At 60.0% G+C, this 10,369-nt stretch overlaps 4 protein-coding genes across 4 annotated transcripts; 1 reads left to right on the forward strand and 3 right to left on the reverse strand.

The window, feature by feature from the left end:
* Positions 1 to 584: 584 nt before the first annotated feature.
* On the reverse strand, positions 585 to 2,278 carry K452DRAFT_286328 (uncharacterized protein). Its single transcript, XM_033540275.1, has 3 exons — positions 1,571 to 2,278; positions 1,402 to 1,492; positions 585 to 1,353 (listed from the first exon to the last, which is right to left on the reverse strand). The coding sequence occupies exons 1-3, from the start codon at positions 1,997 to 1,999 to the stop codon at positions 818 to 820; spliced, it is 1,056 nt and encodes a 351-aa protein (XP_033399211.1). The 5' UTR covers positions 2,000 to 2,278; the 3' UTR covers positions 585 to 817.
* A 101-nt stretch (positions 2,279 to 2,379) lies between these two features.
* Positions 2,380 to 6,175, reverse strand: K452DRAFT_317628 (uncharacterized protein). Its single transcript, XM_033544085.1, has 2 exons — positions 5,963 to 6,175; positions 2,380 to 5,896 (listed from the first exon to the last, which is right to left on the reverse strand). The coding sequence occupies exon 2, from the start codon at positions 5,728 to 5,730 to the stop codon at positions 2,743 to 2,745; it is 2,988 nt and encodes a 995-aa protein (XP_033399212.1). The 5' UTR covers positions 5,731 to 5,896; positions 5,963 to 6,175; the 3' UTR covers positions 2,380 to 2,742.
* A 636-nt stretch (positions 6,176 to 6,811) lies between these two features.
* On the reverse strand, positions 6,812 to 8,185 carry K452DRAFT_350487 (uncharacterized protein). Its single transcript, XM_033545661.1, has 4 exons — positions 8,110 to 8,185; positions 7,954 to 8,048; positions 7,644 to 7,884; positions 6,812 to 7,584 (listed from the first exon to the last, which is right to left on the reverse strand). Exons 1-4 carry the CDS (start codon positions 8,143 to 8,145, stop codon positions 7,015 to 7,017), a joined length of 942 nt encoding a protein of 313 aa, XP_033399213.1. The 5' UTR covers positions 8,146 to 8,185; the 3' UTR covers positions 6,812 to 7,014.
* A 618-nt stretch (positions 8,186 to 8,803) lies between these two features.
* On the forward strand, positions 8,804 to 9,889 carry K452DRAFT_269073 (uncharacterized protein; the record flags this gene model as incomplete). Its single annotated transcript, XM_033538926.1, has 2 exons — positions 8,804 to 9,575; positions 9,624 to 9,889. Coding segments are annotated over 2 exons (1,038 nt in total), but the record flags the coding sequence as incomplete, so codon positions are not given.
* Between the last annotated feature and the right edge of the window lie 480 nt (positions 9,890 to 10,369).

Here is a 10,369-nt window from a genome sequence, read left to right on the forward strand (position 1 = left end):
ATGCGGTACGAGGCAGCAATGTAAGCCGTGTCCATGGCCACCACCCAGTCGCGTGGCGTAGACGACGATAACCCGCTCGTCGACAGGTCACAGAGATACGTTGCCGGTACACTCTCGTGCGGAGCCGACAATCGCAGAGAGCCGCAAGTAGCAGCAGGCCTCTCAGGCCTCACAGCTAGGTGGGAGACAGCAGGCGAGCGACACAGCTGACAACCTCGCAGGCGACCGAGCGACAAGAGGTTGTCAAGGCGAACGCGAAGTGAGGCCTGTAGGTAGCAAGCCGGGAAACCACGTCCTCGACCGCACCACGTAGGAGTTGTTGCACGAGCTCGGCCTGCTGGGTTCGGGTATGGCATAGGTGAGAACGGCGACGGAAGCAGCGCGTAGATACCACACAGCTTGCCGTTTCTCCCACTGACGACCGTATGGCCATCTATCTGCACTTTGCGCACCGTCCACATCGCCGACCCGTCGCATCTTTCTTCCGGAGTCAATGGTCCCATCCATCAGGCTCAAGACAGGCGCCGCGGGCCTCTGTCTTGTGACAACACTCCTCTACAACAGCAACGACGATTGATCCCTGACCGAATTGGAGCTGTCTACACCACGCGACGACCTGAGCCGGTGTCAGCACGAGAATCCTTTCGCCCGTCTCCGCAGGTACAAGACAAATCTACCACTGTCTACCTACCAAGATGCGCCAGTTCACTTCCAGTAAGTAGTCATTGAAGCCGCCCACACCTACAGCCGTTGTTAAGTTGTGAGCGAACAGGATACTTATAATATCTGCGCATGCAGTAACATCACTTCACTGACACTAAACCCTGATGACGATCTTGCCCTGGTGCTTCCCCGACCACAACCGCTCAAACGCCTTCTCCGCCTCATCAAACTCAAACACACCGTCGATAATCTTATCCAGCTTGACATGGTGCTCCTCCAAAAACCGCCCCAGCGCAACCTGATCCCGCCAGGAGCCGACATAAATACTCTGCAAGCGGCCGGACTTGACCAGCAGCGGCAGCAGCACCTTCGGCTCGGGCGCATCCGGCGCCATGCCGCCCAAGAAACCGATCAGGGAGATGGTGCCGCGGCGCGCGAGCGCGGCCAGCGACTGCTCGATGGTGGCCGGGCCGCCGTTCTCGAGCACGACGTCGGCGCCGCGGTTCTGTGTCAGGCGCTGCACTTCGCCGCCCCACGCCGCGTGCGTCTTGTAGTTGACGGTGTGCATGGGCCGGTCGCCTGCCAGCGCGCGTGCGGCATCCAGCTTCGCGTCCGAGGAAGACGTGAGCACCGGCGTGATGTTGGCTGCAAGGCAGAGGAGCAGCGCGAACGAGCTGACGCCGCCAGTGCCTGGGGATGGTCAATATGTATTCACAAACTGTGGGAGAGAGGACTGACCTTGCAAGAGCGCCGTGGTGCCCTTGTTTGCGCTGTGAGGCAGGTTCAGCGCGTTCCACGCCGTCACGCCCGCGCACGTAACCGTCGAAGCCTACGCAGCCATCACACAAATCAGCACGCCCCACTCCCCCAGAAACAAACAAACAAACAAGCAAAAGCACCAACGCACCTCCTCCCACGACAAATACGCCGGCAGCGGCGCCAGCGTCTTCTCTTCAAAGACAGCAAACTGCCTCAACACGCCATCGACATCACCGCCCAGCGCGCGGGGATTCGGCTCCTTGCTGCCCTCAACAGCATTCAGATCAAAGATGGGCGCGACGCGATCCCCGACCTTGACAGCCGTCACGCCGGCCCCGACCTTGACCACCTCGCCCGCGCAGTCCGACGCCGGCACGCCCCCCTCAATCACCGGCACCGGGTACGCGCCGTGCAGCATCGCGACGTCGCGGTAGTTGAGCGCCACGGCGCGGATGCGGATTAGCACGGCGGTGGGGGCGAGCTGCGTGGGCGTCGGCTCGGTTACGCGCTCGATGGTTTGGGGTGAAGGGCCTGTGGTGCGTCGGTACGCGTGGTACGTTGCTGGGATGCTGGTCATGTTGATGGTGGGGGTTGGTGGGGTTTGCGGGCGGCAGCGGACTTGGTGTTTTGGGAAGAGGATCGAGACGGTGGGTAGGTAGTCGATGAGAGATCTTCTGGTTTTTTGTAGGAAGTCCTGTTGCGAGCTTGCTCAGCTTAGGTTTGTTTGTTTTATAGCCGTGATGCTGCTCCGGACGAAAGCGCGCGGTGGGGTGTCTGGCCGCTGACTAATGAGTCGTCTCGCGATCTGCGTGCTGGAGAAGAGTGGAGTTGTGCGCGGCGATCGTTTGAGGGGGAACGTGAAGGCGTGAAAGACACCGTCTACCGTACCTAGCGAGATGCATGCCTGTGACCTTCAAGCCACATGAGAGCATAGCAGTTGAAATGCACTCACTCATGGGCTCAAATAAATCCACATATATGGACATCCAAATCCACAAATCTCAAGCTAGGTAACAACTCAAATAATACCTATACAAGCTGCCTCCTGCCGCCAATACCATTACACCCTCACCCTTATCCATATACACCCCGCCATCCATACCATACAGTCCCATCCCATGCCATACCATACAGTCCCATCCCAAACCAACCCACCCACCCATCCATACCAAACACGTCGCCATGCCATGCCATGCCATGCCAAACCAAGCCATCCATGCCGCTGAGCCGAACGCCAAAAGCCAAGGAGGTACAAAATGATAAAACCAAAACCGAAAAGTGAGAAAGAGAAAACTAGAACACATGAGTGAGACGAGGCATCTACACCTCTTGACCCTCCTGCACAACCTTCTCCTCACCAACCACAGCTTCCACCAAATCAGCAGGGGCAGGGGCAGGACACGTCTCCCTCTCCCTCACCCTCTCACTCAGCACGACCAGCTCCGCAGGCGCAGCCGCTTGCACTTCCTCGGCAGCAGCACTCTCTTCCACGACATCAGCAGCCAGCACTGCCCCCACCCTAACAATAGCCGCAGCCTCATGGTCCGCGACACGCGCATCATCCTTTACTCCCGACGCCGCCACCGACGCCGCGCGCGTGCGCGGGCAAGTCTGCGTCCCCTCTCCCTCTCCCTCTCCCTCAGCCACGCACACAGGCAGCAGCACCTCCATAGGCGCCGCGGCCAGGAGCACCGCCGCTGGCGCCGGCGCGAGCGGCTCGTGCGGCGAGGGGTGCGTGTCGGGTATTACTGCGGGGTGGGCGGGCGCGTCGACATCGACATCGACCTCCATGGGCGTGTCTGTGTCTATGTCCATGACGGTGTTGGGTGCGGCGGCCGAGGCGGGGGTGGTGGGGTAGGTGAATGTGAAGGCGAAGGCGGATGTTTGGTCGGTCGAGCTGGTTGCTTGGTCTTCGTGTTGTTGTTCTTGTTGGTGTTGCTGCCCCGAGGGCGAGGATGAGGGCGTCGCGAGCGGTGGTGCGGCAGTGGCGGTGGTGGCGGAGGAGGAGAAAACGACTTGCACCGAAGACAAAGGCGACGCAGTCGCAAGCACAGCCGTAGTCGACGGCACCAGCGCCAGCGCCTCTTGCGTCTCAAACGCCGGCGGCGCCACAGAAGCACGAGCAGTGGCAAACCCGCCCAGCTCCGACGGCGAGATCGAGATGCGCAACGCCGGCGCCGGCGCGACGACATCGACGTCGACACTCGCATGCGTAGGCCTCGCCCACAGCCCCGGCCGGGACGCCAAAAACACCACGACCACGCTCAGCAGCAGGACTAGCACAGTCGCGGCATCGGTGGCCACGCCGCGCAGCCACCTGCGCGTCTGCCTCTCCCGCTCCCGCTCCCTCTGCAGGCGTCTTTGCCGTGCCTCCGCGGCCCTCACCTCCCCCGCATGTCGTTTGCGCTCGGCAGCCAGCTCGTCAGCCGCGTGCTTGCGTGCCGCGACGGCCGCAACGGCCGCCGACCCGATGAGCGCCAGCTTCTCGTGCTCTGCGGCCGCGGCCTGCTCGGCTGCTAAGCGGGTCAGTTCTTCCCGCTCCTCGGCCGCCATGCGCAGGAGCGTGTCGCGGTCTTCGTCAGCCCTGTGTTCAGCCTCACAGACACGGCATTCCGCGTCGTAGACTCTGCGTTCCGCCTCGTCCACCGCATGCCGGAGGTCTTGCTTCTGCACCTCGGCCTGCGCGTGCAATGCCGCATAGTCCTGTGCCGCGCGGTGCAAGGCCGCAGACGCCTCGGCGTGGGCAGTGGACAGGGCGGCACCGTGGGCCTGTCGCGCGGCCGCGAGGGCCTTGGCCGCGTCGAGGCGGGCGTGCTCGACGGCCGTGGCGCGCCCGTGCGCGGCTTGCGCGAGCGCTTCTTCGTGGGCTGCGTGCGCTTCTTGGAGCGCCTGCGAGGCTTGCTGCGCTGCTTCGTCTGCGGCGGCTTGGGCCTGCGCCTGAGCCTGCGCTGAGGCTTCAGCTCGCGCTGCCTCCTTTGCGTCCTCAAGCTCTTGCGCCCGCTGCGCGTCTTCCCGTGCCGCGTTCCGCGCCCTCTCCTGCTCCTCCTCCCCACGCACAGCTTTCTCCATCGCGCTCCTCAGCTCCTCAGAAATCCACGGCACGACCTCCACATCCACACGCTCCATCTCGGACCAAGCGGCCGCCCACGCCCCCGCGCGCATCAGCCCGTTCGCCGCAAAGACGCGGATGTCCCAGCGGTGGTGGGGCCCGCTGCCCGCGCCTTGGTTGGCGTGCTTGACTGGGAGGTGGCAGTGCGAGCAGGGGGGGCCTTCGGAGTCGTCGCCGTGGGCGGCGTTGGACGGGGAGTCGTCGGTGCAGAGGGGTGAGGTCGATACCGCGCTGTCTTGGCGGGAGTGCGCGCGGCGGGGGTGCTGGTGCTGGCGCTGGTGCGCGCAGGCCGACGGGTCCAGCGCGTCGTTGTCATTTTCGTAGCTGTAGCCGTCTTCCTCGTCGTCATCATCGCTGTCCTCACACCTAAAATGCCCGCACTTCAGAATCCTCGGCGCGCGCAGATCCAGCGCTTCCAACAGCCGCTCCTCCAGCAACTCATACTCATCCCTCGGATGGGCAATCAGCAGCCCGCGGGCCATAAGCTGGGGATCCGCCAGCCGGGCCTCCAGCACCCGCCAGTTGCGCAGCACGTGCTCGGGCAGGACGCGCTGCATGACGTGCAGAGGAAAAGGCGGGGACGCCGGCAGCAGCGTTGCGTGCAGCAGCACGAGGGGATAGTTCTCTTTGCCGCGGCTGGGCGTGCTGTTGCGCGTCGTGGGGCGCTGCGTCGAGGTAGTTTCTGGAGGCACGTCCAGCTCGTCCCGTGCGGACCGCACCGAGCCCTGCCCGCTAATTCCCCCGTGCTTCGAGGACGAGGCGAAGCTGTCGAAGGTGAAGAGGCCGGGGCGGTAGCCGCCGCTTTTGGATGAGCGGGACTGCTTGGGGGCTGGGGCGTACGGGCTATGGGAGCGGGAAACGGCGGCGGAGCCGGAGCGGAATTGGAAGTCCGAGGGAGGGAGGTCAGACACGGACGAGTGTAGCGTGTGGGTCGAGAGTCTGCGGCGGCGTTGGCGGGGCGAGCGCGCGCTGCTGTAGGTGCCCGTGTCGCCGGAGAACCTGGAGGGCGAGGGCGGCGAGGCGATGATGATGCTGCTGCGGTGCGGCGCCAGGTCCATGTAGTTGTCAATGTCGATGTCGATGTCGTGGTCGTGGTCGTGCTCGTGGTGCAGCGACGACATGTCGCTGTCCGAGACGGGGTCTTCGTAGATGGCGAAGGCGGGCTTTTTGGCGTCGGTGGAGAGGAGCGAGGACGCCATGACGGTGGTATGGCAATGGTGATGGTGGATAGGATAGGTAGGTGGATATAATTATAGGTAGGTAGGTATGCAAGCGGAGAAGAGTAAACCAGATGTACAGGTCCGCCAAACCCAACGAAGAGAAGAAGAAGAAGAAGAAGAAGTCGAAGAAGCAGCAGCAGCGCAACTGCACCAGACGGGTCGTTAGTCAAGCAGTTCAGCTAGCAGGCGCGCAACGCGACAAGATACCTACAACCGGATGGCTGGATGGCTGGGGTATACACTATCGGTGAGGAGCTCGGGCGCCCAATCGCCGCACGCCAACGAAGACAAGCCCGCGATTGGCACAGCAACGACCACCTAGGTAAGGTTAACCCGCAAACCAGGAACGCTGCCGTCGCCGTTGTCCTGACGCTCTGCGACGAGACCCTGTCCCCGTTCCTGTTCGCCGGCGTGGGCGCTTCCGTCGCGGTGTTTGTTTTTTTCTGCTGCAGCCCAGCCACCGCTTTTTGTGCTTTCTGCATATGCGAGTGGGACCGGCCGGCAGACTTCGCGCCTGAATTCCTGCTTCCTCCTTCCCCCCGCGCCGGCCGTTTGGCTAGCTAGCTCCCGCTCGGCCTCCTTCGGACGGATCTCCGCAGGGAGGGAGGGCGTCGATGCTCTCACCACCACCACACCATCACCATCCGTCAAACAACCGCACAATTCCTCCGCACCCGAGACTGCCTAACTGGCCGTCTGGCTGACTGGCTGGTCTCTCCCTCCCTCTCCCCCCAGCGCCACGCGCCCGCCAGCCCGTGCGTGGCTAGCGCTGGCTTAATCTCCTCCGCTGCGTCATTCCCGCCGCGACGGGCCCGTGCGCCGTCTGAGGCGCTTCTGGCCGAGTGTCTGGTGTGCGTCATTTTCTACTGCGACGTATGGAGACGAGAGATGAGACCGCCTGCATGATTCCACCTACCTACAACGTAGGTGTGTGGGTACTCACCTGCTCTATGTACAGTACCTAGTAGAGGTGCGGTTTGTTGCTGTATTCGGAGGTCCGCGCCAAGGGGGCTGCTGGGCTGTTGAGCGTGCGGCGTACTACATATACACCCGCCACATTACTGCATTCGTCTCTGATTTAGGCTAAGGGTTGGAGCGTTGGAGCCCATGAGTGCATTCCGACTGCTATGCTCTCGTTTGGCTTGAAGATCACAGTCATGCCATTAAACCCCGTTGAGAACGCGGACTGTGTTCTGTCCACAGGCCAATAAGCCGTATCCGCTGTTCTAGCGCCCCCTCAGCGCATACAGCATGTACTCCATATTAAACATCCGTCTCATCAGCCGCAATGCCCCTCTTGGCGCGCTCCTCGACCCGCGCCCGCGTCTTGCCCTTGGCCTCCTCCACCCACCGCTCATACGACCCATCCCGCAGCTTCTGCGCCACAACCCCCTTCATCAGCTCCCCGACAAAGCCCACAAAGTTGTGCCGCCGCAGCGCATTCTCCCAGCGCCACGCGGCGCGCTTCTGCTCCTCGCGCAGCTCCGCCTCAGCGTCGCCAATCTCGCGCGCCCGCACCCGCAGGTCGCGCACCATGGCCAGCAGGTTGAAGCGGATCTCCGTGGCCGGGTAGCGCGCAATCCGCCGCTGCAGCACCGGGATGACCTTTTCGGGGAACTCGGCCGCCGTGCACGTCCCGTGCGAGATGGGCGCCGGCTGCAGCCCGTCCAGCTCGTAGAGTTTTCCGTTGATGGGCGTGTACGCAATGAAGTGGTACACGTCGTCGTCGCCCGTCGCCGTCCGCTGCGTCTCGTCGACAAATGGCGACGACCGCGCAAACGAGTTGTGCGTCTCGCGGATGAGGTCCGAGTTGGAGAGGGCTTCGCCGCGGAGCTACACGAGGTCAGTATCACACCAGATGTTTAAATAACAACCAGGAAAAAAGAACTTACATCCGCCGGAAATGCCGTCGTAAATTCCTTAAAGTCGCGCAGCTGCGGCCCAATGTCGATCTCGCCGTCCTTGTTCAGCAGCACCGACAGCAGCGCCTGCGTGCCGCACGCGTTCTGGATCGTCTGCGCCGCGAAGAACATGTTCTCGGCGGCATCGTGGTCGAGGGTGCCGTCCCGTTGCGCGGCGGCCGACTTGTCGTCGGTGGGATACTTGAACAGGAAGATAACGCCGTGGACGGGGCTGTGGGAAGGCGGGCAGTCAGCGGCTGTACTCGCGAGCTGGACTTTGCTTTCTCAGAGAGAAACGCACCTCAGCTGCCGCAGCGAGTCGGCGTCTAGCGACACCAGCTCCTCAAACTGCACGTCCTTGGTGCCGAGGTTCTGCAGCAGGTACGTGAAGACGCCCTGGAGGCGCGAGGGTTAGCGGCGGCGCACGCGGAAGGCAGCGGACAGGTGGCGCACAAACCGCGTCGGATTCGATTGTGTTCCAGCCTCCGGACATGGTGGGCTGGTGGAAAAGTGTAGATGTGGGTTTGGTCTTGGAGTTGGTGTTGATGTCAACGGGCCTTGGAGCGGCGGAAGCTATGACCACATTGATCCGATGTTCTGCCGCAGCTTCCTCTTCACCTCTTTTCCATCACCCTGCCGCTGTGCCGCTCTTCTGGTCCACGGGCAGCGACCCGTGAAACATCAATGACCAGGAGTGGAATACACGGGTCTGCTTGGCTGATGGTCTTGTACCCCGCGTCCTTGATCCTCCGACTTCATTGTGCCTTGGTTCATCCGCCATGCCATCGGGGACCTACCACACGGAATCTAGCTGGCTTTGCACAGCATGCCAATTTCTGCACTCTCTACCCCAGGAAACCAGGTCGATGAAAGAGTTGGATGTTGACGCAGCTACAATCGTGTTCCCGGATGGTTTTCCCAACCCTGTTGTCCACCAGAGAGATATACCTTGTCTTCCCTCAAGTGAGAATTGCCCTTTCTGCCGATACCTATCTGAGTTCTTCTCGAGGTTCAGCAAGCCATCCTGTCTGTTTCTGTTGCCTCGTAGCGGACATTATGTCAGTGTCTCCTCTGCGTGCATGGGTGCAGTCACTGGTGTGCTCCCAGCTCAACACTATCCCAAGTATGTCAAAACTGGCGATTTGAACATCATGGATGATGGGTCAGTTGTTGATGCAAGAAGTATCAAACGATGGTTATCGAAGTGTGAAAAAACCCACACCACTTGCGGCAAATTGGCCACTAAAAACGCACAAGATCTTAAACTTCTTCTAATCGACGTTTTTGAGAGGAAAATCATAAACGCCGATTCTTCCTTTCGGTATGTGGCCTTGAGCTACGTCTGGGGTTCACATTCTTACGACGACTCGTCCATGCTCCAAACAACAAGAGCGTCATTCGAAGAGCTGAAGCAAACTAACGCTTTAGGCGAGTCTGCCAAAATACCTACCGTCATCAAGGATGCAATGGAATTCGTTCGGGCGGTGGGTGAACGCTATCTATGGGTCGATCGGCTCAGTATCGTTCAAGATGACAATGAGCACAAACACTATTATATCCATCGGATGGACGTCGTCTTCGCAGTATCCGTTTTCACAATCGTCGCGGCCTCAGTTAGGCACAGTGATGACTCTTTGCCAGGGATACGCCGCACGATAAGACCACCACTACTCAGCTTTATTGACGGAGAGACCTTTTCTATAGTAACATCACCCCACCGCGAGATCGTACTCAATGACACCGTATACCAAAGACGTGGCTGGACATTTCAAGAGATGCATCTGTCTCGGAGGTGCGTCATATTCACAGAAACCCATGTCATGTGTGAATGCCGGGAGCAAGCGGTGTCAGAAGTGCCTAAAGGTCCGTATGGTTATCAAAAGCATATGCCTGTTAGGCCGCTTCGCCGTCTTGAACAAGCAAGTCATGACGAACTGGCTACGAACACGGAGACACAATTGCTCGGGGCAGGGGTTTATACTTACGCCAATCTTGTTCGCGTGTATACGACGCGCCAGTTAACGTATGAATCAGACCTTCTGAATGCTTTTGCGGGTCTTTTGTCATTTCTCTCTGCCCGTATGGATTGGGGATTTGCTTTTGGGCTCCCTGGAGCTGAGCTGAGTTTGGCTCTGCTGTGGTGTCCGCAACCCGGAGCTTCTAGGCGGCAGCTCATTGATCCGAGCCAGCGTCTAAATGCACGTCTTCAACTTCCAAGCTGGTCGTGGATTGGGTGGCAGTCTCCGATCGACTGGCCTGGAGAGATTGGTCTTAAAGCGTCAATAATTTGTTATAAGTTGACAAATCTTGTCAATGATTTCCAACTAGCGAGCACGGAAGAACCACGAAGACACAGGCCCTTTCCAAGGAACGGTGAAATGTATCCCCCAAGCCTTGCGAAGTCGTGGGAATACGGCCTATTACAATTCCATGCTGAAGTTTCATCAGCACGATATTTCCACTGGTATGAGTCGTTCGGCTACGATACATCGCTTCGACTCAAAGAATACAAACTTACAAAGCACGGAATGATGTACTGCGAACCCAGTCGGAAACAAGAAGTTGACTTCTACAAGCTTCATTTTGTTGCCATTTTATTATGGAATTACCATGGAAGTTTTTTCCCGGGATCCACCAACAGCAACGCGTCCGAATCAGACTGTGATCCGGAATTCGTCTCTTGCCTGGTGGTCAAATTCACTGGAAATGACATCGCG

This window comes from Aplosporella prunicola, assembly GCF_010093885.1.
Source record: "Aplosporella prunicola CBS 121167 unplaced genomic scaffold K452scaffold_9, whole genome shotgun sequence".
NCBI classification, from domain to species: domain Eukaryota; kingdom Fungi; phylum Ascomycota; class Dothideomycetes; order Botryosphaeriales; family Aplosporellaceae; genus Aplosporella; species Aplosporella prunicola.